Here is a 27825-nt window from a genome sequence, read left to right as displayed (position 1 = left end):
AGGCAGGCAGGCAGGCAGGCAGGCAGGCAACCAGACAGGCAGGCAGCCAGGCAAGCAAGCTAGCAGGCAGCCAGTGCACCAGCCAAGACCACTAGATCCGCTCGGCTTACCGACTTAGAGACTTAAGCCGGCAGGCAGTCCGAAAGGCTCAACCGGCTAAGCCTGGCGGACCCACCTACCAACCGACTTACGCGGCGCTAGCCACTACGACGCGTTTCGTCTACCGGCGGGAAAATCAGGATACACCGCTGCGACCGGCGGTACCGCCGCCGCCGCCTTCTTATATTTTCCTCTGTCGCCGTGTCCCGCTCCGCGCTTCTCCTCTTTAACGCACGTTAAGAACGGAGGTGCAAATAGTGACGAGTTCTACGTGACCATCGCCATCGACGCGCTCGTGCCGACGACGACGACGACGTCGACGTCGTTACCCGCGGCCGCGGCCGCGGCGTCCGACGACGGTCGCGGGTGAGGAGACCTCGTTGGTCTCCCGTTTATCGCCACGCGTTTGTAAACCGCCTGTAAACAGCACACCGGAGTGAAGAACGAAAATACGCAAGTGGGTGATAACGTAAATCGCGGTATCACGGGGGTAGTGGCCGAGTTTGTCCGTCACTTACAAAAATATATCGGCGCGACTTGGATTCGTGACAGAAGCCAGTGGATGTTGGCTCTTGGTGGAAAGCTCGCTGGAGAGTGGGTGACAAAAGTGAGATGGTCAACGTAGTGCTAGATATTGCAGGGAGTCAGCCATCTTAACGCGGTGACTGCGAATTTTCAACGAACCTCCGAATCACCTACTCTATGAACGTTTCGACAGAGCTCATATGGAGCAGAAGCACGAAAAGTCTCAAACAGTGAATATTTGCAACGACTGACGTCGTCGTAAAGGGTGAAAAGACGGCGAAATATCGAAAGATACAAACAGCGGAGAAGCAAGAAAGATAGGCGACCTCATCTTTTTCAGGCGGATGATATTTATGAAGATGATAGTGCTGATGATTTAACCTACTTAAGCGGCGTATTTTATAACTCTTTTCGCTCTTTTTTTTTTCCTTACGTAACGCGGCGACATTGAACGGTTATCAGATTTATCACACCTCCGTATCGCAGCGCGCGTCTTTCCACGTGAGTTCCGTGCTTTTTGGCATCACGACGTGAGTTCGCGACCGTCCACACGCTCCCGTCGGTCCATCTTCAACGCCGCGTGTGCGCTTGCCGACGATATATGACGAACGCATCGTGACCGATCTCTAAAATCACCCGAATGTAATTCCCTCACGAATCCACGGTGAAAAAAAAATAAAAAAATAAAAAATTATTCGCGCAGTCTTGATAAAAAAAAATTTTTTAACGAAACCCGACGCAATTAAAATTCTCGTGGCGAGAACTTTCTCTTCGCAAGAAACGAACTTGATACTCTCGGCTGACAATCGTCGCTGAAAAAAAAAATATCACCGCGGACTCCCGTTAATGATACACGTCGATCCACGAAAAAAACAGGAGACTTGAATGTGTCCGTAGAAGGCGTCAACGAGCAAACCGGCGTCGATCGCGCTGATTCGCGGCCTCTCGCGGGCCAGGCTGATCGTGTCACCGAGTCGTAAGGAACAGTCAACACGACGTTAACTTTCTACAGTATGGAGCGGGGCGGCGGGGCCGGGGGGAGCCTCGAACTCGCCGGGGGCGGCGGCGGCGGCGGTGGTGGCAGCGGAAACGCGGACCTGTGCCTACAGGACCTCGTGATCGGACCTACGAGCGGCCTCTCGGTGCAGCATCACCAGCACGCGGTTGCGGCAACTGCCTCGATGGCCGGCCTGCACGGCGACCATCTTCAGGGCGCGATGCACCATCACGATCTCCACGGTAATTCGCATCACGACACCTCGATGCTGCACAACTCTAGCCACCAGCTGCACCACGAGCCGTTGGAAAAACTTAAACGTGGTGAGTCGTTCACAATACTAAGGGCTACCGGACGCCCGCGACCGTGTTGGCTACGATACGAATTTAACGCGATCGACGATTTATGTACGAAACATTCGCGCGCCGCATGTATCGCCTGCCTATTTCCGCAAATAACTATTTGAAGAGCTTGCGAGAGTAAATTCAATTTTATTGCTGTTAATAAATATGAAAAAAAAGGAAAAAAAATTCTAGAATACGAAAATACAGTTCGCTCTTTTTATTCGGCTGAGTAGCAATGTGTTTAATATAAAGATATTGAAGGGAGCAAATTAGTTAGATATCATGTATACATATATACGGCGCTTATTTTTAGTCGTCTTATATTTCGTCGTCTGTCCGATCCGCGCGATTTGTGCAATCAACACATCGTAAACGTTTTAATAACGGAGATTGACAATTAGTCGCTTTTTGAGGGAACTCGTTTAAATACCCACTTCGTTGGGAAGCGAGATAATCTTGTCTAGAAAACTGTCGAGAAGAGGTCGTCAAACGTGCGATTCCAAAAAATAACTTTGATGATTATAGCACGCCGATGCATTCTTTCAATAAAACTGACCAGGGCTTTCGCCGATAAATCCCTCTCTCTCTTTTTTTTTAATATATATATTTTGTGAACCAACATTCTACAATATTACTTCAAGATTTAATGCAGGAGGACAAGATTTAATACGTTGCTGCATAAAATGCACGAGATATAATGAATCGGGACATATTCTATAAGATTACGAAAGGATTAAGTGTGATAAAGCGGTTAAGTGGCTTCGAGGATGAGTTCGGTACTTACAAACGACGTGTTTCTCTTACATATCGACAAGATACGAGGTTTGCTTTTTCCAATGTCCAGTCGCGTTATCGCCGATGTAATCGCGTGTAAACCGACTTGTCGTAAAGTTTGATTTTATTGTTGACGATACTATCGATCCTCATTTATTCGCGCGATAAGTGCCCGCCGTTTTTCTTGACTTTGCGCGGCGCGAAAGCTGCATTATCGTACATCTTCGCCGAAAAATCTCATATCGCAAACGCGTCATTCCCAAAATAAGATTGATGCGCGCGACGCGGGCACAAAGGCGGGAAGACTTTCTTTATTCGGCGTTGGCCGCGAAATAAATACCGCGACAAACAAACAGACGCGTGACGCGGAAACAATCGGAGTCAATGAATCAAAATTTGATCGAAAAAAAAAAAAATAATAATAATAATAAAAAATAACAGAACGTCCGGTTCGATCGGGCGTGTGATTCAGCGGGACGAGTCACGGTGTGACGATCTGAAATATTCAATTACACGCCTCATCACCGATAAACCTCGATAAGGAGGCAAAATTTAATATATTACCTCTCCCTCGTTGCGCTTTTATCAAACGATCTGTAATTCAGATGCGTTTATTACAAACACCCCCTTCCCTGTCGTGGGCGAAGACCAAATAAATGTTATTTCCGTTGTGATAGACTGTTGACCAATCATAATCTATCGCGTTATCGTACGCGCAAGCAAATCTCTCAAACAATAGATAAGTATATAATCATTAGCAAATTAAAAAGGCAAAATCAATAAGCGGATTTCCGCGCGTTACCTAGAGACCGACCTATTCGAAGCTTAAAGTATTTTTCCTTTCTTTTTATTTTTCCTTTCTTTTTCTTTCAATCGTAATATCAGAAGAGACTCTCGTCTGACGAAACGACATTGATTCTTGTCAAGTGCCAGGCGAGTACAGATAAAAATTTACAAATAATCTTGATAAGCCTCGATTGTGTTATTCTATCAACGACACAAAGTACTAGATAAAACTTCCTGCCTTATTGAGTGGTAATGCGCTTTACCTAAAAACTCAAAGCCGCGTGATATTTTTACCGGAAACGAATAATTCAAATGCCTAATTTTAGATGCGTTTCTCATGCCCGAACGTGAATGCTTTTATTAAATTTCTTATCTCTTTAATTTCTTTTTTCCTTTTTTTTTTACGAACACTTTACGTGCCCTGTGATACGAAATTTTATTTTTTTTAATGATTGATTTAAGATACGAGTCACTTATGTTTTTATGTAAAACCTACGGAAATCCCTCTTCGTATCGAAATTTTGCTCGGAAACGCCAGTCGAGGACGCTCGTCGGGACGGACGCGGAAGTCGAGGTTTTATAACGCTAGTCGTTCGTTGTAATGTAGTGTCATTCGGACGACAGGCGAATTCAGTCGCACGTACGGCGATCGTCGAAGACGACGAAGACGATCCTCTCTCGTGGCAGCGCCACCACCTGTTTTGTGATTCATTAACTCACCGGCTTATCGGGATAAGGTAGACTTATCCGGGGCTCGAACCCGACACTGCGGCTAAACCCGATCTTATTCCAATGGCATCCTACCTATCCCCGTTTCGGTTCCAATCCTAGCTCCGGCGCCAACGACTCCCGCCATTTGGGATCGCGGATACTCTAAGAGAAGCGCATTTTTCTCGTAAATGTATCGAGTTTTCTCCATCCGTTTTCCCGACAATAAATCGCCCCTGCGTCTAGATACGCGATGTATAAATGAGTGCCGAGGATCAAATCCGTGCGCTCCAATTTATGAATCCGCGCGAAGAGGGATTACTCGCGGCTCTCGTTTCCGCAAAGCAATCAGCATTCTCAATGATTTTTCGTTTAACTGTCTTATTGCTATTCGAGTGCCAGCTCGCTTTCGCGTTATTTGCCGGCGCGCTTTGATCGGTCAACAGGTAGGACGCTGATAAATTCGAAGCGGCCGCGAGCGAATTAAAATTTCTATCGCGAACGCTACCCCACATATTATTGTCATTAATATCGCGGCGGGATTACGCGAGCTCTATTAATATCGGCACGTCGATGGAAATTAATGCCGACGGTCGACCGCGATAAAAGCAACGCCGCTCCCCTAATGAAAACGATGACGCGGAAATAGATAGCGACGCGCCGATTGGATCGAGATCGGGGAAGAATCGCTGCGGAAAATCTGCTTTCCCCGACCGGCCGGACGGCGGAGGCTCAATATTTTGTCAACAGGGCGGCATACGGCCGGCTACGATCTGCGGAGCCCCCGTTAGTCATTAACTACCCCTTTATTATCACGCGGCCTTGCGATCGAGCTAGCAGATGCGTCGAACTCCACCCTTGGCGCACATCCCCCGGACTAATGGTGTTGACAAATTGCTCGGCTAGCCTCTAGCCTCCCCGGAGAGTGTGCCCGCAAAAGTCTTCTTCGCCGCAAAACTTATGAGCGTTTAGACGCGAAATTGAACCGCGACCGCCGCCAACCGCGATTCCTCCATCGGGATAAACTTTGCAGTGCGGCGATTTCAAACGAAACTTCGAATTCCCTAACGTGACAAAAGCGAGATGTCGCAATCTATTGAGAATTCAGGTTTACCGTAATGCGTTCACAGTGCGCGTATTTAAAAATATGAAATATATTGTATCTATATGTGGATATTAATTTTTTTTTATTCGCTAAAATACTTGAAATAAATTCTAAAATTTTATAAGCATAATATTAACGTGAAATGTTTTTTTTTCTTTTTTTGAGACCTTTTGAGACAATTAGCGGATGCATTTTCTTGCATTTCGCGTGCTTCTTTGAATTGTTCACAATCGACGGTCGCGATCAAATCTTTCGATTAGCTACGATGATGTTCTAGTACGATTTTCTCGATCGGCGAGCCAATCGAGGCTATCCTTTAAGCGCCGGGGACCGAACTGGTGGGATCAACATAGAAATGAACTGATTTCCTTCCCATTATCTCAGCTGCTGCGGTAAGGCAGGTCTCTGTCTACTTCAACAACGAGGTTTTGTGTACTCAGCAGGTTCAGACCGCCGTCGGCTCATTTCTGAGGGTTGTTTCACCGACAAAATTCCCGGACGTGCCGATGTGTGAGAAATTCGAGCGAGTGACGAAAATGTGTAAACAAATGCTACGATGGCCGAAGCAGGTGCTATCGTTTTATTCTGTTATTTCTAATTATTTTAATTATTCCAGACAGCGCATATATTAAAAAAAAAAGAAAAAAAACGTTTAGAAGCTATTTATAGAATATCTACGGACATCTGGACGTCTTTTGAGCATGTGTGCTGCCTGAACTTATTTTTTACCGCAATTTCTTTCGGTATATTCCATTAATATTATAAAAAAACAACGTTATATGTATTTTTTTTAAATATAATTATAATTTAGCTTTATCGCGATCAAGTTTTTAATCGTCAAATTGCAGAATTTAAAACTTTACCAAACTTTTTCGATTTGACTAAAAGCTTGTTAGGGGGTATATATTTCACGCTGAGCTCACAATTTCTCATTGTAATAGGATGATCATTCCCGATCGTTTCATTCCCGGCGTCTTCTCGAATTCTGACACCAGATTTTCGGAAAGCGCCAGGCAGTCTGAACCCGCAGATCCTTTCGGTCTGTAGGACCTTACGAAATATCCCTGTCACGCCTACGAAGGAGCGCTACTTGTGCTCAAATTACTCATTGGTTCCATGTGGTTTTCCCGCGCGTCAAGATGAAACTAAACGCACTGCTTGACAAGCGATAACGAACCCCATCCGCAGAATCGCTCCCGACGTTTCTGTGTCAGGCAAACAAACTAATCGGTTGTACGGCCCTCGTGATTTCTCTATCGCGAGGGAATAGATCTCCACGTAGGACAAAACACTCCGAGATAATCTCACTTGAGCACTTTACACATAGTTAAGCGACTTCAAACACCGTAAATCGCCAGTGTCATCAAAAAAATAAAGTTTTATAAATTTAATAAAAGCGCCCGCGACGTTAATAAATTGAAGCAAAAATAAAAATGTCGACGTTTACGTTGAATAAAAAGATATATTTAAAGACCGTAATATCTATTGAAAGGTGAGGGATTTTTTTAATCTTATATTTTCCAGCGATAGGGATCCATAACGAGGGCCGATCGACGTGACGCGGCGCACGAGTGTGTCTTTATATATTTATAGGCGGAGTGATTTTAAGGCTCCGGATACAAAATACTTTGCACCGGTGACGCATAGCGCTCGGTTGCGGTTGACTAATAAACGACTTCCTAAGGAAGCCAAGGATTAGGAGATTAGAGGCGAAGACCCAGCGGCAGACTAGGACTTTCTCTCGCCCGAGAAGGCTGCTGGGTCCGCAGGTGCTCTCACCACGCCGCCGTACCTCAATCCCTGACGTAACCCCGACGTTCCGCCTCCTGTTACGGGGATCGCACGCTTTAGTAATTATTGGAATCGCGGCTGCGCTCGTCCGTCATTCGAGAAACGCTATCCCTTATACGTGACACATTTTGGTTTTCTTAGAATCGGGGGAAAACGCCCATTTGTTGTCGAAAAAGGACTTGCAACTTGTCTTACCGAGGGAATAAATATACGGTGACGAATATAATGTAAAAATATATATACATGTATATGTGACAATTTAATAAAAGTAACAATAAAAAATTTATTTTATAAATAGGGACTAATTTTGAATTTATTATTCGTGCCTGATTGAGATATTACGTATTACGAGCATACGGATATTAATTGGGATGATATTGGATATTAATTTTAGTGGAGTATTCTTCGGATCTAATAAAAATGCAATAGCATAAGAAAATTTTCGATGATCGAGCTGTTTCATGCGACTTTTCAAGCACTTCGCAGCTGTGTGATACGTATATTTCACCGACCCCCTATGAGCCCCTTTTATCGTCGAATTACGTCGCGTCATAGTCCACTAAACACGCACAATTTTTGCGCGTCACGTATTCATGTTCATATTTAACAATCGTTTAGCGTAAAATAACCAAAATCTTTAAAAGAAACAATAATAATCTCTCTAGCACGAACAGTCATAAAGTGCATTTATAAAGTACAAATTATATAAATATTAATAATAACAAATATTGATATTAATAATCTGTTAATGTCCATATTCTGTATTGATTTATATACGTAAGAATAGAAAAATTGTCATATATGTATATCTCACAGTTGTCACGAAAATAATATAAATTATTTAAAAGGCATAAAGATATTTCCGTTTGACTACCGCAATAAATTAATAGCATCAAAACGTCAATGCGCCAAATATCTCTTGATTCGATGCCGGGAATATTGACGCTCGCGTCATTATTACGCGCGAGTAAAACTTACGGGTGGTGAAAAGCAGGCAACGTCGAAATAACGGCACGCTGTTAATTTTGTATCGGAGATCGGACTACAATGACCTAAATCATAATCCACGGCTTTTATAGTTTCCACGGCTTAGCGTCGGTGTGTACAGTAATCACGGCCTGGATTATACTTGCCCGGATGTATCGAAAAATTAACGAAATTGCATTATTTATTCGCGCGCGGACAAATATTAATTTTCAATTACACCAACCGCGTAAAAATAAAATTGTACAATATTGAAACTGAATTTTCATTGTAATTATTAAGACAGAATATTGTGTACGCATATACGATTGCAACGCGGGACGTTGCACGGTTACTCGGTCTTCGTATTCTACTCGTAATATCGTGACAAATTACTCCACGCCGATTTTTGTATTAATTAATTATAATAACGACTACTTGTGATTTTGTCACGAGACCTATGCGACTCTATCAAATATCCCCCGGTTATGCAAAGGGTTTCCGAAAGGCGATGCCGATCGACGAAGTTCACTGTAACATCGCGATATCGACGAAAGGGCGTAAGTCGACTTAGCCCGAGCGCAAACTCGGGCATGGCCGAGGTCGGTAGGATCAGGATGAAGAGACTCGATGGAGGCTAAACGGAACGAGATGAAAACGGTGTACGCGACTTCGTCGCTGCAATCGTCGCTGTCGCTCGTCGTCTCCTTCGTCGACGACTACAACGACAACGACGACGGCGTTCTCGCGTGCACAGCCGCCCCGTAAAATCCATGCGGATTAGCGGTCCACTAATATATCCCGCGAGCGTAAAAACGCGCGTCGACGAGGCGGTCGGGATATTCGTTCTCGTCGTCTCCCCTCGCTCGCGCAGGACGGGCCCGGTTTGTCTTTGGCATAAAATAACTTGAAGCGCGCGGGGAAAAGTAATAAATTTGTGAGTTACAACCCGCCTCCCTCTCTCTTTCTAGTTACCCTGTTTCCTTCTCACTCGTCCTGACTCTCGCTTTTCTTTATTCTGTCCGCTCGACCGTACATTGCCGGCTCCTTTCTCCCCTTGTCATCCGCACTCTCTCATGAACCGAGTTTTCGGGCCGCTTCTCTTTTGTGTGAAAACACGTGCGAACCGACGCAACGCGATACTCGGAGCTCGAGGCGCCTATCCGTTTTCCGCTCATTTTCGAAAGTGACGAAAGTTGAAAGCGCGCCGACCGTTTATTATTATTATAATTATTGCGGTAAACGCGATCGTTTCTCATCGAGTTAAGACTACGTTTTACATTTATTTGTGTCTAGGTGAGCGAAAATGTATTAGCGCGGCGTTACGTGTCGCGCGATATTTTTGACAAAGGTTCGACGTACGAAACGGCCACGTCGACGACGAAGAAAAGTCCATATTGTTTCGACGTTTTCAGGTCGAGGGATCAATATATGATCTCTCTTTTTCGAGGAACGAAATGCTCGAGCGCGCGAACGGGATCGGGGGTGTCGAACGTGTTTGACAGAGCGGGGCGGAGGGCGCCGGGGCCACATTCCGCCCTCTTGGGATCCTCTCGTATCCGCGGTAACTCCGCCACGAATCCATGGTGGCCACCAACGAGCAAGTACACAGCCGTCAAACGATACGACATCTTAAGCCTCCGAGAACTCCGCAGGGGATCTCGTGGGAACGTGCGCGCTAGACGCGAGGAAAGTGTATCCGCGAACGACACCCTGGAAAATCATTGCTCCAAGTCTCTCTATTTATTATTACCGGCTCCCGTAAAATATTCGCACCCCTCACTTCGCATCTACCGCCCTAAATTCGAATTTTATTTCTAATGTCACGTCCAATAAAAAGAAAAAAAAATTTAATTGCATTCGATTATTTGGCAGCATTGAAATTTCGAGCAACTCAATTTAAATTAATCGTCGAGATTATCGACATACTATAATATATAAAATTTTTATAGTACAAAAAAGCTCTCCGTGATAAATGGTAATACGAGTTCGATAGAGTCGTCAAAGTGTAAAAACCTCTTGTCTATAATGCTACTTGGGGCGTATGAAGCGTGAGAAATGACGATCTATAAATTTCACCTAGTGAACAGGTCGCTTGAGTAATGTTAGATCACGATGTAGATTATGTGATTAACTCTAATCTTGAAATAATATACAAGCAGGGTATGTCGAGATTTTGTCGGTATACATTATCTTCAGCGAAACGAGAAAGGCGCAGCATATCCGTCGGTTAACATTTAAATACCTTCGTAGCAAACAGATGAAGATCCCCGAGCTCTTCCGCGAAGGGTTTCTCGCGCGTTTCATTTAACTATGAAAATCCGAAGCGGCAAATAATACGAAAAAATAAGACGGCCGTTTTTATTTACGTAATTTACGATGTCACATTGCGATTGTTTAACTTTTGAAAATTAATGCCCGAGTGGATTATGAAAATTAGGGAACGGCCCGACGAAGCTCACGTACTATCAAAAGCATTCCCGTATCGTTTACCGAATAATTTCAGCGATGCTGAACAGCGTTTCAGCTTCAAGAATAAATTTCGAGAGACGCCCCAGCATTTCCGCGATGCGTGGCACAGTTATACGTTGTCCCGTTCGAAATTGCACCGCATTTTGCGCCTTGCGTAATCCCGTTGTCGACACAACCCGTCTGCTCTCGCGTTTCGTCGGCCGGCGAATTAATCACAAAATTCCGTCGGACGAGTCACAATTTCGCGCGTCGCAATCGTATATTTATACGAATACTTGCGAGAAAACAAGTGAACGCGAGATTGAAATTCGGTTCGCTTTACAACGGGCTTTAAATACCGACTGTTCATAAAACGCGGGAATAAAGTAATTTATATACGAGAGAAACAAAAGTTAAAACTTATTTTAACAAGTTGCTCGCGCGTTACGAATTTAAACTGGTTCCTAATTGTACTTCAAAAAAAAAAAATTTTTATGCTAATCGTTGTGGCGAATTGCACAGGTCATTTCCGCGGCATTTGTAGCGTCGGGATCAAAGCCTACCGAAATTATGCCGGTTTCAATATCCGCTACCGAAGCGATAAATAACTGTAATGATCGTATGAACATGCACGATGCACCTGCAACGAACGCGTGACGAGTATCCGCACGTGTGATCGCGCGACGATGTCCAGGCAAGATTGATTTATACGACGCGAAGTCGCGACATTCGTCAATATCAATTTTCCACGATGGCGCAACGTTTTTCACCACGCTTTCCCATAGGCGTTTCTCTACGAATTTATAGTTGTGCCGTAAATACAGAATACTCCCGAGAGAAATCTGTCGATTTTGGGAAATCGCGACATTTACCGTTGACTTTTACCAGAAAAAGTTGTGCCAGCGTAACCGCATGAATTTATAAAACGATTGGCAAAGCAAACTGTTTGCTTTACGGTCGTAGGAAAAAGAAAAAAAAAAGTAGTTACGTATTATTTTTGACTTTGAACCTCCTAGAACTTGTGCCAACCTCAATCTTGGCAATCGAAGTGTTAACAAAAAAGATATTAACAGAAAGGGATCGTTTAAAATATTAATAATTGTTTACCGCACGCCTGTTAGCATTTTCAATGATTTCCTCAATTAAGCCGCGCGTTCGTAAGTCAGTGGTACAAAATGCAGCATTTGCTAAAATATCGCGCATGCCGACAAGTTCGTCATCCGCTGCCAGAAAAAAAAATAAAATAAAAAAAAATATTACGCGTGCATTCGTGAGCGTGCACATGGAGTACTAACTTAGTTGTCTACCAAGATGTCATAACTTCGCTTGAGATAAACGTCCAAGTGAAGGCCTCACTAAACTTTGCTACGAACCGTATCATTTTTATTTTTCACGTTCTATTTTTAATATCCGATTTTATTATCAATTATAAAAACAATTCCCTTCCATTTCAAAGTATTTAATTATTTCGAAATAAAAGAAACTAAACAAATTCAAAGGGAGATTAATTGGGACTCGCGTAATATTTAAAAAATCGCATATGATTCGCGAAATATATATATAAAAAATTACTTAATTAAATTTTTTTAAAATTGATTCCAGTTTAAATAAATATTTCTGTGCGTAAAAACGCTTATTTAACTGTATTAGAGCCTCACTTATTCGCGCGCGCAAAAAAAAAAAAAAAAAAAAAAAAAATTAATTTGAAAAAACTTTAAACGTATTTAAAATCCCTGACACTGAGAATATCGCACAAGAAGTCCTCTTTTATTTCGTACGAACACGTGTGCGTCGCGCACACAAGCGGAGGTATCGCGATGGAATGACACGCGCGTCTTCGTCGCAGCCTCCACGGTACTAAATCAGCCCGAGTTATGCGCCGACTAATTGTGAACTATGTCCCTTCTCCTTGGTGCTTCCGTGGAAACCAAATATAACTAAACGGAGCGAAACTAAACGACCGGGCCGATTAACTTCTCAGACCGTCCCGCATGGCTTCGCGCGCGCACACACGTGCATGAGAAGCACACATCGGCAAAGAAGTAAGTACAGAAAGATGCAACGGGAAGTCATCTTCGGTCCTTTTTATCGCGTTTACTTTGCCCGTGGATAAATAGTCGTCGATTGAGGGACGCTTCGCCGCAGTGAGACATAACTTTTATTTGGGTGGGCAAGGTGACGCGCGATTATTAATTAACCCATTCGCGCGACATGTGCATTGCTATTACGAGTTACAACCCTAAAATGGCTATTTCGCGACGAGCGGAGAACGAAATTAATTTTTTATTTATTAATACGACGCAAACGGTAATCATTTAATCCTCACTAGCTTAATTATCTGGCTTAAATGCGAAATGTATAGAGGACAATGTCGTTCGTTAGGTCGCGGTGTCGTGCGCGAATGACTTAGCGAAAAGGAGCCCCTTCAATTAACGCGCGCGGCTGCAGCCAAGAATAAATAAGGATTACTGTGCGCCTAGACGACGTTGCAAGAGGGTGTGATGTGTTTTGCAGTCTGGGCACAGAGTGACTTCGGAGACGAGACCAACGGGGGTCTCGCGAGGCTCGACGCGGGTCACGGCGCTCACACCCCCGGTGGCAGCAACCCTAGTACACCGGGAGCGACCCCCACGACACCCTCCGGCGGATACTCTACCGGGCAGCCGAGGAACCGAACGAACACAACCCACAGGCCGGATATTCGAAAAGGTACGTTCCAATTGTGCGAAATTATTTTTTTAATTAAAGTATTTAAAAAACTGAATACTTTTCATCTAGAGTACAATTAACGTAAATGTCATTTCTATTATCAACTATATTAAATTATATCAAATTATTGTCTTAAAATATATGTATACGTAATTCGTTAAGTAATCTAGTTTCAAGGCCTTGCGCTGTATTTTATTCAAATAAAAAAAAAAATAAAAAAAGGCGCGTTAAAACAGTTATATCAACTCGACGAGTTTTTTTTTTTTTTTTTACAAATCTAAAATCTGATATCTTCATATATTCACATATTTACGTAATTCGAAGTTCGACGTTAGATTCAGTAACGGGAGAGACGTATTTGCTCGAATCAAAGTTTAGTTTGGAATGGAAGAAGAGAGTTCCATTCGGACGCCATTCTCTACCTCGCGTTTGCACGGAGTTCTGAAAACGAATGCGCGGAGTGGTGGATAACGACGAGCAGGAGGAAAAGCGGAAAAGGTCGCTTACGTTTGTTTGCACGTTTGTTCGGCACTTAGCCGGAACACTCTCACTCGCGTCCTAAATCCCCGCAAATTGAAATATCTCCCGGAGTCTTATGTTCCCGGTTAACAACAAACCTTCGCCACGAATCTCACCGTCCGTATATGGACCCTTGCGTCCATTCTAATACCGGTAGAGACGTTAATTCCTACATATTTCTCGGTAGGGTTGATCATACTTTCGTGACAAGACAAGCGGTACTTGCGCAAACACGAGCAAATTTCATCTCGTTCAATAAACCGAATATATTAAAAAGAAAAAAAAAAAAAAGTTTGTTTAAAATTTTATTATTTTGAGATATATGTGGTCTAAATATCTAAAAACTAAATTAATATATCGCGCGTATCTTTTTTAGTATTATTACCACGGAAGCTCAGAAATAATTAATTTTATTACGAATATTTGATCCTATATTTTATGTGAAACGACTGATCATCTCGTCGAAGATATGATACCTTAACACTTTTTAGGTGTACGAACGCCACCAGAAGTGAAACACGAATTGGGAGCCGGTGGTGGTGTCGTTTCTCCTGGGGGAGTGGTCGGAGTTAACGATAATGACGACAAGGATGGAAAAAAGAACAAAAGACAGAGGCGGCAAAGGACACACTTTACGCAGCATCAACTTCAGAATCTAGAGATGACGTTTATGAGGAACCGATACCCAGATATGTCAACTAGAGAAGAGATAGCTTGCTGCACGAATCTTACGGAAGCTCGAGTCAGGGTAAGAAAATTGACGGCATTACAATCTACGTCTAAAGTCTATCGCGCCATAATGTCTACGTTGTGAAACGTTAACGATTCTGGAATTGCTTTCTTAAGAATCCTCTCGGAAAAGGGAAAAATATAACAGCGTCGAAGCGAACCTAAAACTTCGGACTCGCGATAAATGAAACGGTAACGAACAACGAATGCATTGAAGCGTCAAAGTATCGATTACAAAGGCAACAATCTGCTGACTACGGGCGATATTTCTTACGTTAATGAAATATACCAACGGCTTTTACGAGACGAAACCAAAAATAACGAGATTTTTTAAAGGAGACACGTTAATAACTATTAATTAATCAAAGTTTCTACTTAAATATTTTGTCGACAGTTTCTATGCCGACTGGTTTTCTCGCTTGAATCATTTTGTGTAGCGAGAATAAATATCAGTGGACAAAAATTTATAGAACATATAGTATTCTTTCTCCACGTGTAATGGAGCTTCGCATAATGTTAACGCTTGAAAAAAAAAAAAATTTTTGACTCACCAGTACGATGTGTAGACGGCGGAGTTTAGCAATTGCGGTAATCCTGCAACATTATAAAAAAAAAAATTTTAATTATCTAAAATAATGTTCATCATTAAAAAAAATAATTAACGCGTTTTTAATTTCTTCCTCAATTAGATCTTTAATAAAACAATTATTTATTTTTCAAACAAGATCTTTAAGAATAAATTTTTTTCAAAATTTAATATTTTTTCTCTTTATAATTATTTCGCTATTTTATTTTTTATTGAAATTATTAAAACAGCAAAAAGATTATTTCTAATAGAAATTGTTAATATTATGCAATGTGAAATGATTCTTACCATTCGTTGCTCCGCCGAGGCCTGATGTCTCTCCTAGACCTCCTCCTCCTCTCAGCCTCTGGGTGGCTTCCACTTGCGCATTGGACACTCGCGAAAAACGCGGATGATGTAATCGCGCGAATACGGCACTCCCGAAGCACACGCCCGACGAACCGGCTGCGGTTCGTACAATGAATTACTTTTCGACCAGCGCGGATAATTAAATCCGCGCGATACCGTACGGCACTCCCGTTTTTTACTTGTAAAATTTTTCGCGCGGTAAACGACACTCCCGGAACGAACGCGACGAGCTTGCCGACGGTTTAATTCACGAAAGTGCATCGGCGACACAGTCAATCTGTCCCTTGGACACGCACCTAAACAGAAAGAAACAAGAGTTGGGCTTAAGTAACATTTTTGGAATATTAAACTCATTTACTGCGACACAATAAGGTCAAGTAATCGATAGATTAATACACAAAAATTAATTACCATCCAGCTGCTCCGACGAGGCCCGATGTCTTTCCTAGACCTCCTCCTCCTCTCAGCCTCTGGGTGGCTTCCACTCGCGCGATACCGTAAGGCACTCCTGGAGTACGACGAACCTGCTGGTGGTTAGATTTCCAAGTACATCAACGACGTAGTCAGCTTCTCCGTTCGATTTGCATCTAAACGAAACATAAACTGTGCTTAGATACTACTTTTGAGATATCAGATCCACTCACCACGACATGATCAAATCAACTCATCGGTATACGAATTTATATAAAAGTTATGAAATAGAACATATGCGTTGTAGTATAAAATCACGGGTAATCTGTGCAAGTTCGCTTCGAAAATACTTATCTTTGAAAGACTGTGTCCTAAAGATCATTACTGCAACTTAAATCACGTCAGCAAACAGCTTGGTTCGTCAATTATAATACTTGTCGGCACGGAGCTTCGCTACCTGCGTGCTGCGCAGTCGACCATTCGGGAAGGAATGAGGGGGTGATAGCACTGTGCGTAGACACTCGCCCGTCCCCGCCGGTGACCTTGTTTATCTCTAGCGCTGCGGTATTCCAAGGCTTGAAGAACAATCTAAATACAGAATATTATATTGAATATTAGTTTCAACGCATCACAAATATTACGTTAAATATTAAAATGATAATATTAAAATAATATTCAACGAATTTCTAACTAGCGGATATGTTACGATATCTGTTAATTATGATATATCGACTATTCGTAGTTCACGTAATTAACTTGAAGAAAAAGAATATAATTAAAATGATGAATAATAAATGATGAACGATGATGAATTAATTAAAGAGTATAAAATTATAACATGAATTAATAAATTAGAATTTTTCGAAATACAGAAATATATATAATTAAAATTTCGTACACCGTGGGATTTTGCGAATTCAGAAACGATCGCGTAGCATCGTGACAAGTCTAAGCGAGAGCGCTGATGTTAACACAATGGAAATTTTTTTCCGGGATTGGGAAAAAGCACTTTTCGTTGCCGCAAGATGACGTCGAAGGGAACTAGACTGTTGGAAAGTCCGCAAATCCGCAAGCGCTGTATAAATCCTCTTGCCGCGGCGTCTCCGCGACTTGATTCGCGAACAAACGACGGATCGCGCGCAGCCCAAGTCCGAGGTGACTTCGAAACGGATCAAGCGAGCGACCAGACATGCTTCTTGAAATCCCGGCGGCCTGCTTGCGTTTCATCGGGACGCTCCCGCGAGCGGTCGCCGGCGCGAGACAGGAAAATCGCGGAAGAAGTGTGCGTGAAAAAGGCACAGCATCAGCGAGAGAGGACACAGGGTATGTGGAAGAGAATGGGCAGATAGGTCACATGAGGAAAGAGGTGAGAGTGCCGCGCGCAGGCCGCAGGGGGAGGCTTTGCGCCAGTAAGCCCCGGTGGATTTATAGAACCACACATAGCGTGGTACGGTGTTCCCGCCACGGTGCTATACGCCATGTACCAAAACGCTGCAGATCCCCGGCCGTCGCTCGTTCGCAAACTGTAACGCCATTATGGAGGCATTCTTCATTTTAAACCTATCTCGGCGCGCGTTTACCTTGAGTACGAAAGACATCCTTCTGCGAAGCCCTGATTAGCCCGAAGTTCAAATCGCGCTATTTCTCGTAATGAAAAATAATAGCGTCGCTACGCAAGAGCCCACGGGCGTACAATTCAAGTTTTATATTGTAAAAATGTTTGCTTGGTAAAAGTAGGCTTGACACTTTATATTTAATTTAACAAATTGCTTACAAGTAGAAGAAACCTTAAAATTATTTATTCGAGTGTAATGGTTTACGAGTTTTCTTTTGTGCACAGTATGAACTATCGCGAACTACTTTTAAAGCTCGTTTCCTCAGCGTAACATAACGTCATAGAAATCCCTGGTGCCAGATAAAAGATCCGAAAACGTCATATTGAAGAGAAGAACGGAGAGAAAGGCACGAAGAGTCGACAAGAGAAACAGGACGAGAAGCAAAATTGAGAGAGAGAGAGAGAGAGAGAGAGAGAGAGAGAGAGAGAGAGAGAGAGAGAGAGACCAACAGAAAGAGAGGTTGAACGCGAAGCCGGGTACAGTTATCTGCAAAGAGGCAGGCGTATGTTTCGGTCGGTGGCAGCAGAGCGCGGCTGTCCGAGATAATCCGCCGGTGATTAAGACCATAAATCCATCGGCGGATTAGTATGGTTGCACCGCACACCTCGCGGCGGCGCTCTGGCTAGTGCACGAGAGTCGCTCTGTGCACCAGCCTCCAGTGGCAGTGTGCTACCTCTGTCCTTCTTTCTCTATTCTCCAGGTCTCTCCCTCTCGCTCGCTCTCTTTTCTTGTCTATCCAATTTCTACTCTCTCTCTTACACTACCGCGCAATCATCCACCCTCCCGGACCCCTGATTGCGGCGCAACCGACACATATCCAGTGTCTGTATATCTCAGCCCGATTCGAACGGCGAAGGGGTTGCGCGAACGAGAGGGATCGAGAGATAGAGGGAGGGAAAGAGGGTGAAATAGAGAGACAGAGAGAGAGAGAGAGAGAGAGAACGAAAGCGGGAGAGAGGAGCTTACACACCATGGGAATGGGAAATGGGACGCCGCGGAATATAGGTGGACACTAACCGGTATGAGAGTGAGGATTACCGAGTGTCATCCGTATTCGGCCGGGTTAGCGGCTGTCAGCGGCCAATGCTATCGCTATATATCAATTATTACCTTTAGCCTCGCCGCACAACGCTTGGCTGCATTCCGGGGCTGCACACACCCCGCTTCACCGCGGCGCATCGCCTATCCACCCGCGTATCTCGTTCGCATCACGCGAACCGATTTGCATCGCGATGCATCGTATGCAAACGCGCCTCTCGCATCTCCGATTCGGCCCCCGCGCGTCCAGTTACACCGTGGTTTAACATCGAATTCGTGGCAGTTGCCTGGCTCTGCTGTTCCGATGACATCGCTAGGTCGTAAGTTTTCGTGAACGCAAAATGCACTGCGCTGTCTTGAGCTATGAAGTGCGTAACCACGATTAATGAAATATTCTGAAAATAAATTCCGACATTCATATAAATAATTGAACATATCACAGTAATATTATTTTTAGAATAAACTAGAACTAGTCACTCGCACGATTCGCGCGCGTCATTATAATTACGGACATTATTTAATTATAATAATTTTTTTATAATAATTATAACTGAGTAATCTACGGCCGACAGTGTGTCGCCGGTTTACTTACATTTGTAGTTTTTGGTTAGGTTAGGGTAGCTTATTTTCTATCCTTCCGTCCTTCCCTTCTTCCTTCCTTTTATTCCTTAATTTATTCATTTATTCCTTCCTTCCTTCCTTCCTTCCGTGGCAGTTTCTGGATTATTTTGACGATACCGAGAACTTGCATTCAAGCGGCGGATGAGACTGGCCGCAACGAAAAAGACGAGCTAGGTGCAGATCTCGTGCTCTCAAATATGATCTGGAATTTGAGTTTCGATATTAAACATTTCGCGAACATTGCAACTTCGATGCTCGCGTATCGTCGCCCGACTACAAGTACGCTACAAGAAGTTATCTTGGCGGAATAAGAAACGAGAAAATTTACCTTTATTTGTCCGGTCGATTGTCGGTGGATGAACGACGGCGGTGTTCTGGGCACGACACTACGGTTCGTAGGGCCCTTAGGGCGAGGCAAGACATACGTGCACGATGAAAAGCCGTGAGAGATGCTTCAAAGTCTTGAAAACCCTTGCTCTCCATGTGGACCGCGTGCCCGGCGTACGTTCTCTGCTGCGCCACGGATCGCGTAGATTGTTCGTGATCAGGCGATCGATGGAGCGCTGTAATTGGTCGGCGCGCTAGGGACATCTATCTCTTTCTATTTCTTTCCCGTACCGTACCGACGACGCTTAACTACATCAGGCGTTCACAGAAATTTTTTATTAATAGGATTTAATACATGAAATACATTGTATAATCATATAATTTGGTGGTTGCGGGTGAGAAAAGGGAAAATCGCGACGACCGTCTTTGTCTAGATATATTAATTAAATAACCATAAGTAGCAACAACAGAATCGATTAACAATTAATTCAGACGTCTCGCCAACTTTTTTTATTTAAAGATACGGATAATTTTAAAGTTCAACGATTAAACCTTTTTTATTTTATACGAAAACTTTCGAGTAAAAAGACGAAATAAATCTGAAATTTATTTTAAATGTGACTACATGTCACGTGCGGTGGTAGACATATGTTTAACACGATACACAATAAATTGAGATGGTCAGATTCAATTTAACGTTAGGCGTCGTAAGTTTTTATCCCGCAAAAAGCTCTTCTATTCGGCTCCAGGTTTGGCTTTAAAGCCGGTCGAAGCGGAGATACGATCGGCTTTACGGTAATGTCCGAGAGTGGCCGTTTTCAAGTTAATATCACGCTGAACGAGATGAAAAATGGCAAAAGGCGAGCTGCGCGTATTACACGGGCGAATCAGGATTCGAATCGGTGGCAATTAATCTTCTATTGGAATCTGTATTTTTAATACACAGCATTGTAATGTGTTCTGTAATTCTACCGTAAAAAAAAAAAAATATCTCGAGTATGTCAATTTTTCTTGGTAATCTTACGCAGTTGATATTTTTAAACCTCGCGTGATCGCGGTCAAAATCTTGAAGAATGTATCGATTTTCGGATAATAATTTGAAATTGATTAATCATTCTTCCGGGACTAATCGGAGTTTATCGCGATAAAGAAATGTTTTCCAGGTTTTAACGGTCAGTGATCTTAATTCGCAGAAGATGTATTTGATCCAAGTAAATATATGTATGCGCGTCGTAAAATAAAATCATTGCGCTCATCGTTTCATAAACTCCATAGCGAAGTAAAAAGTACGAGACGTAAATTCATTCAAAGAAAAATAGAATGCGTTGAAAAAAAATAAAATAAAATAAAAAATACATGTATATGCCCAGTGTAATATATAACGCGGCACAGAAAATATCTTTTATCGGAAGCAAGGAGAATGGAGTGCGTGCGTGATTCTAATGTACCTCATGATAAATTCGGACGCGGCACTCTTATGCCGATATCACGGAAGAATCGCGAGCTAACAGACTCCGATATGCAGCTAAATAAAGCAAATAAAAGAAAAAAGAAGGAGCAGAAAGAAAGAAAAAAAAAATACATTTAACTGGAAACGAATCGGCTGTGAACACGGACAATGAGCCATAACTATTTATAAATTACAAAGAAATGGAGGAGCCTCGAGAGCCGGCAGGACGAGGATGGCGGCATTAAAAATCACGTGTTCCGCTTGAGCTCATAATCTCGTATAATCTTTTGCAAAGTTGTTAATACTCGCGGCTTACGGGTGTTAATTTAATATCCATACAGGTACGCCGACATTGAATATCCGAATCCCACCGGCTGTGCAGCTGTTACGGTCCACCAGCACAACGATAAAAAAATCCATAAAACTACTCACTCAGTGCGAGAGAGAGAAAGAGACGGAGAAAGCCCAGCTTCCCATTCCGCGTGGTGCGCGCAGTTTGTATCGTTCAGTGCCGCCCTTCGCGACGCTTTAACGCGAACGATTCCTCGCTTCCGTCGGCTGTATCCTTCCAATCTGCGTGGATCCTGCAAACACAATGAAATATTAGTATTAAGCCAAAAGTAGCCCGAAAGAATTATTAATAGAAAAAAAAAGCTTTGAACATAAACTTCCGCTCAACATCTCAGTTTTCAACCATCAAACGATGAAATCTCAAAAGCATTTATTAAACTTGCAATTGTTATGATTTTGCTTATTCCCACGATTGAGAACATTTTATTGCAATATCGATAAGTTTCAATTAGATTTTAAACATTTGCGTCAACATATTAAATTGAAGTGAATGACATCGAGAAGAAATATCAGATACCCAAGCATATGAAATTTCTTAAGGAACAACGTCGACTATTTCGATCTCAAATTGTTGGTACACGCGTGGATGGGATTCGTATCGCAGATGTGACGAATTTTATTCCTATCCACTTCTGATGGCCGATGGTTTGCCGTGTTTGCTGCGTGCTCGCCGATTCTACCCTCAAACGTAGACGCGTGCGCACCGACCACGTATATACCAGCAATGTATGCAACGATACAAACACAGCCGTGTCCCGTTTCCCCTGTGTCGGACGTGGCCATTCTCACTGATCCATCTCGGCGTTATAGCGAGATTTATGGAGACGCCACGGCTGGAACCTGAGACTGAGACCGAGCGGAGGGCATGGGAGGTAAGAAAGACGACGAAGAGTGGGAGCAACGACCAGAAGACGGAGAGTGTATTTCGCGTGCTAGAAGACGTGTATGGGTGCATGTAGAGTCGCAGAAAGAAAAAGAAAGAGAGATTCTGTTCAGTACGAGAGAGAGAGAGAGAGAGAGAGAGAGAGAGAAAAAAAAAAGAAAGAGAGAGGATCAAAGCCGAGATAGAAAGAAATACTTTACGGAGAAAGCGAGAGGAGAAACGTAGGAAAGGAGAATTCATCCTGGCAGCCATGATGGCCGCGGTAAGCGAGTCTGCCATAAACGTGCAGCTGCCATCTCCGTGCGTCGAAACTATTTATTTTCTCGTGGGAGGAAGCACTTAAAAAATTATTAGGATGTTACTTCGCATAACCGTGGGTGGGATCAATTGGTTCCCGAGCGAGTGACAGCGGGCTCAAGAATATCGAACGGAAATTAGTAGCGTCGCAAATTTTTTTTTTTTCTTTTTTCTTTCCTCTTGGCTACAACGAGACCGATGTTCGGGCGAGAGAAAGCGGATGTTGTTATAAATCGCGGACGGTGTCGCGAGAGCTTTCGCAAAGAGATGTAGGAGTAGTTCAAAGTTACGAGTGGCGAACCGCTTATTCCCGACAGACAAAAGGTTTCCACCTTCGCGCCACCGTCAAATCCCCGCGAAGCCCCCGGATATCCGGCGGTATACTTCACGGAATTTACTTTTAACGAAGTGGTGTCGCGCCGCTACCATCGTGTTTTCGGCGCGTAACTACCGATGTCATCGCACCTGTTTGTTCACCACAGTAATTGCTTGCACTCTCCGTAACGACGCTCATGATTTTTGCAAATTGACGCAGCGCAATATAGTCATAGTCATAATCAGGTCGAGGCAATGAAATCAAAACTAAAAGACGACGATGACGTTAATAATGAATATTTAATAAAGTCGATGACGGCACATTCGATGCCGACGTGGCACGATATTTTACGAGACTACCAAATTATTTAAAAATCTGTAACAATGCGAAAATCCGAAAAATTCTACGATAAAAAACATTCAACTAAAAAAAAAAAAAAAAAAAACGTGGAGCACGAGGTAAAACTAATTCACGGCACAATGAAAATAGAAGAGAGAAATGGAGAACATCAAGATAACGTTCACGAGACAAACGAGAAAGGTGCGTCGAATTATAGATAGGCGGAGGGAACAACGAACGAGACATGAAGAGATAGGACGGGAGAGAATGAGGAAGCGAGTCTGCGGCGTAAAATCCTCGCGAAGCCCCCGGATATCCGTCGGCTGCTTCACGGAATTTATTTTTAATGAAGTGGCGCTTTCGCACGCGCGCTGGTCCTCGGAAGATTTTCGGGAAACCTGGCACGAATCCTCCGTGGCCACGGCTACCCTCCTCCCAAAGCTATTCTCCATCTTTTTTCGATGCGAGGAGACGCTGAGGCTAAACAAGGGTGATGGAGGTTAAGAAAGAGGATCGGCCGGAGAACACAAGGGAACGTAAGGGTAGCTTTCGATGCTTTCCTCCCCTTTTTAATTTTTTTTTCTTTTATTTTATTTTATTTTTTTGTTTTCTTTGGAAAGTTTCTTCTCGGGAATACAAGACGACGTCGCGTGCACGGCCGGGGCAGTTTCGCGAATTTCGAGAGGTCGTAGGTGTGCGATACGTCGGGAAACGGAGTCGGAGGGATGGTGGATAATATAATGATGGCGTCGGCTGGGCGAGGAGGGGCGGGGCTACGAGGGGATCAATATTATCCTCCTCCACCTCCACTTCCGTTTCCTCGTCCATGCGTCTCTCTTTCGCTCTCGCTCTCTCCCTATCTCTACACCCACGACTAACCTTCCCTCAGACTCCCCCTCGAGTTTCCCCTCCGGCGCGTCCACCATCACCATCTCCACCCTACGAATGTCAGGTTTCTCTCCCTTCTACCATCCCCCACAACCTCCTCTTTTAGCTCGTCCTTCTGTTTCTCTCTGCCTCTCTCTCTCTCTCTCTCTCTCTCTCTTTCCTCCTTCATTTTGTAAAGGATGCGAACTCGCACGAATTCACGTGAACGTTTCGCACAGAATGAACGAGATCGTTAATCTAGATGCAGAAAAACGCAAAGAAATGGCAAACGCTACATCGAAAGATTTATATTTTTACTATTTACTTGCCGCATCGACGCTCTAAGATTTTACTTAAATATTGTCAAATTTATTATACGTCGATGAAAGTAGATATTTATTTTATACGAGTCAATTTTCATATAAGCTGAAATATAAGACGGTAAATATAAAATGAGTATCTTTAATAAATTCGATAACACTTCTCAAGTCTTCGAAAATCTAATTGTAATGTAATTTATACACGGCGTAGTAAATCGGTGCTGTAAAAGAAGGTCCCAGTGCGATGGGATATAGTTTGAAAACCGTTTCGCTTAAATAGGCCTTACTCAAGAGCCGGGGCTCCAGTAAGACTCCGGCTGTAAGACTCTCTTGACCGAGGAACTAACGGCGCGGTGTGGCGCGCAACTTCTGAGCGCAATGGAACAAATCGCGGTTACCCGGAAAGCCCGGAGCCCGATGTTAAGTCACGGGATTACCGCGGACGGGCCGGTGCGGTGTTCGAGGGTGTCTATGTAGTACGTAGACGTATGTGCGGCGCGAAAGACGACCGTAGGGAAGAGCAACGCCGACGATGGAATGGGACAAGGGGAGGCCGTAGGGGGTGTGATTGATGAGGCATCCCCGGTCACGGTCTCATTACATTTATATAAGCTTTCGTAGATTGAGCCGAACGCGCGCGCGAGCAGGAGGAAGAAAGAGAGTGGAGGCTTACACGGTGGCGAGGGGTCGTGATTTGATGAGATTTTATTGCCCGAATGATGTGACGCGACCATTGTTCTCCAAGTCGGTAGCCAGGCGGGAAACAACGAATTCGATTTATCGCGTCAACTGGACCACCCCTCCCGAGGCAATATCTCGACATTTTTTTTTCGACGGCCACTTTAATAACGTGATTCTCTAATTTATTAAAAGTTACGCGTACCTGCGAACGAACGTGCAGCTATTTGCGCGGCGGTAAACAGTCCCGCATTGTAACCGACGGTGCCCACTATTTTATGGATACTCATCAAATTGGATTGGAAATAGCTATTAATGAGATTAACATAATACATCAATTAATTATAACGTCAATTATTACCGAAACACGATACGTTGCCGGTATATTTATGCCGCAGGCGTGATTTCTCTCACGATTCCGCAGATCATCCGGTCAATAGTTAAAGTTCAGCCGGGCGATAGTTTTCACGCGCGTTTCGATCGTCGGCGAGTTACGAATCAAGTGCATCAAGATATTTCCTGGTCATTTTGAATAGCTGCAGCCAGAATTCCGCGACGTTGTTTAGAAATTTTATGGGCGCGGCATCTTGTGTACACACGGTGCGTCCTGGCGCGAGAGAGTTTATTGATTCTCGAGTCGCAGCATCTTTCGCCCGCCGTACCATTCTGTCCTATCGAATTTACTCCCTCCTGGCTTACCGTCGTCCGTAGTGTCGCGGCTACCGGGCCGCTTCGTAAAATCCAATGATGTTTCTCGGGCGGCTTACCGATGCGGAAAAAAAAATGCGCATCTATACGTAAATCTTTTGCGAAGACAGATTATTAAAGATAAACCCATTCTTTATCAACAAAAAAAAAAAGAAAAAAAAGATAATAGCAGATAGGTCGTATTTATAAAATTGCATTGATATTATACTGGCTGCAATGCATAATGATAAAAGGAATATAATAATTATTTATTAATAAAAATCACTACCTACAAAGTAATGCGTGACTAAAAAAAAAAAAAAAATTTTAAGTGCAATTATTTTTTACCTATATTTATCCGCCGTCTCATTACTCCGTTCAATTATACAATGAAGATTACTAGCAAATTTGGGTTGTTACGCGACGTCCTGAGAATAATCGGTGAGGACATTATTCTTCATTAGCTAGTCTTCCGCCCCCACTTTCAATGACCCGTCGCGCCTCTTAGCGTTTCTACGGCGTGATCGTAAGGCCATCCATCTTACGAAGTATTCCACCGACCTCCTTCACCGTTGCGCCGTTCTCCGTATACTTCTCTCCTTTTTCTTATCCACCGTTCCCTAGCTTCCCGACCCTTTTCCTCGTCGAATACTTACACCACGACCCTTCGTGTGTCGCATTTTCCCGCCCCTTGCCTTACAGTTACGCGAGAGCGACGTGTATCTGAGCGCAACCACCCGTATAATTGTTGGGGGCGAGCGAAGAACGTCGACGGGCGTCGTCAGGAAAGAGAGACGTCACGGTCGGAAGACGTCGTAGGTAGGTTTAAGGGTGAAGGGCGAGAGTGCTGAGCGAAGGGTGAAAACGGCTGACAGAGCTCGCCGTAGTATCGAGCGTGGAAGAAGGGCCGCCTTGAATTAACGCTATTATATTTCAGGATGGAGATGCTCGCCGGGGTTTTCGTGCTATTTGTCTTGAGATTCCACCGTCTACCGCGAAACGGAACCGCCGCCCTTTGCTCTCTTCGTTGCGTTCGTAACTGATAACCCGCGGTGTGCAAAATCTGGCGAAACACTACGCATCGTTACGCCCCTCCCTCCCTTCTTTTCCTCCTTCGCTCGGTCTCAATATACGAGCGATATATGTTAGAAACAAAATCCGAAGGGTAGCGTCCGTATGTCATAAAAAAAATCGCAGGGTCTCCTTAAAATATTTGTTCTAAAGATAGAAACGGAGTGTCAGAAAATATAAAATAACTGGCACGCTTTTAATAAATTTAAAAAATTGTACTCTGCTTATTGTAACTAGCAAACGCATTTTTCTCGCAAGGTTTCGTTTCTTTTTCATTTTTGCTTCTAGGTCTGGTTTAAGAACAGGCGGGCGAAATGGCGAAAGAAGGAACGCAACGCAATGAATGCCGCCGCGCAGGCCGCGGCGGATTTCAAGTCCGGCTTCAGCACCGCCAGCTTGAACGGCTTTATCGCCCAACCATTTCCAGACCCCGATACCCTCTACAGTTCGTACAGCACTTACAACAATTGGGCCAAAGTGCCGTCGCCGTTGAGCGGCAAGAGCTTCCCCTGGATGAATACTCTGGGATCGGTCGTGCCTGCGGCGTCGCATCATCACCATCACGCCCAGGTCAGCCCAGTGAATCCTTTTAACGCTGCAGCGACGTCGGTCGCGGGCAGCCACGTGAGCGGCATGTCGGTTTCCGTCGGCCAGGCGGCTACGTCCATGCTGCCGGGAATGGGCTCCGGTCTCGGCGTCGCGAGCTCGCCGGTCGCGGCATCCGGCGCGGCGTGTCCGTACGCTGCGCCTGCGGCACCGCATCATCCGTATGGACCGCCAGTCTACACGCCACACCATCGATCGCCAGATTCCTGCACGGTGATGACGTCGAGTAGCATCGCCTCGCTACGAATGAAGGCGAAACAGCACAGCAGTGGTTACGGTAGCGCCGGCGGCGGTTCTTTCGGCGCGGGCGGCACTACGGGCGGTACCACGGCCGGAAGTATAAGTCCCGTAAGCTCCAGAGCGTCTTCCGTCGGCGGTGGTGGCGGCGGCGGCGGCGGCGGTAGCAGTTTGAGTGCCTGTCAGTACGCGTTGACAACAGCGGCCGGAACAAACCCTCATTCCCCGGGCGGTCCTGAAGCGCACCCTAACGCCACCGCCAGGGCCCAGGTCTGA

The 27825-nt window shown here is 44.2% G+C and overlaps 1 protein-coding gene and 1 long non-coding RNA gene across 3 annotated transcripts; one reads left to right on the top strand and one right to left on the bottom strand.

Annotated features, from left to right (window-relative positions):
- Ptx1 (pituitary homeobox homolog Ptx1) lies at nucleotides 1-27825 on the top strand. Of its 2 annotated transcripts, none has more exons than XM_070654608.1 (4): nucleotides 1-1941; nucleotides 13058-13252; nucleotides 14281-14519; nucleotides 26995-27825. In XM_070654608.1, exons 1-4 carry the CDS (start codon nucleotides 1638-1640, stop codon nucleotides 27823-27825), a joined length of 1569 nt encoding a protein of 522 aa, XP_070510709.1. In that variant the 5' UTR covers nucleotides 1-1637. The 2 variants fall into 2 exon arrangements, with proteins under 2 accessions (XP_070510709.1, XP_070510708.1); XM_070654607.1 differs by having other exon boundaries at nucleotides 14263-14519.
- LOC139101456 (uncharacterized) lies at nucleotides 14859-18694 on the bottom strand. Its single transcript, XR_011545554.1, has 3 exons — nucleotides 18572-18694; nucleotides 15846-16433; nucleotides 14859-15730 (listed from the first exon to the last, which is right to left on the bottom strand). It is a non-coding gene; the product is annotated as an uncharacterized lncRNA (long non-coding RNA).

This window comes from Cardiocondyla obscurior, linkage group LG04, assembly GCF_019399895.1.
Source record: "Cardiocondyla obscurior isolate alpha-2009 linkage group LG04, Cobs3.1, whole genome shotgun sequence".
Taxonomy (NCBI): Eukaryota; Metazoa; Arthropoda; class Insecta; order Hymenoptera; family Formicidae; genus Cardiocondyla; species Cardiocondyla obscurior.
The sequence above is the reverse complement of the archived record's forward strand: the minus strand, read 5'-3'. Positions and strand labels throughout refer to the sequence as shown.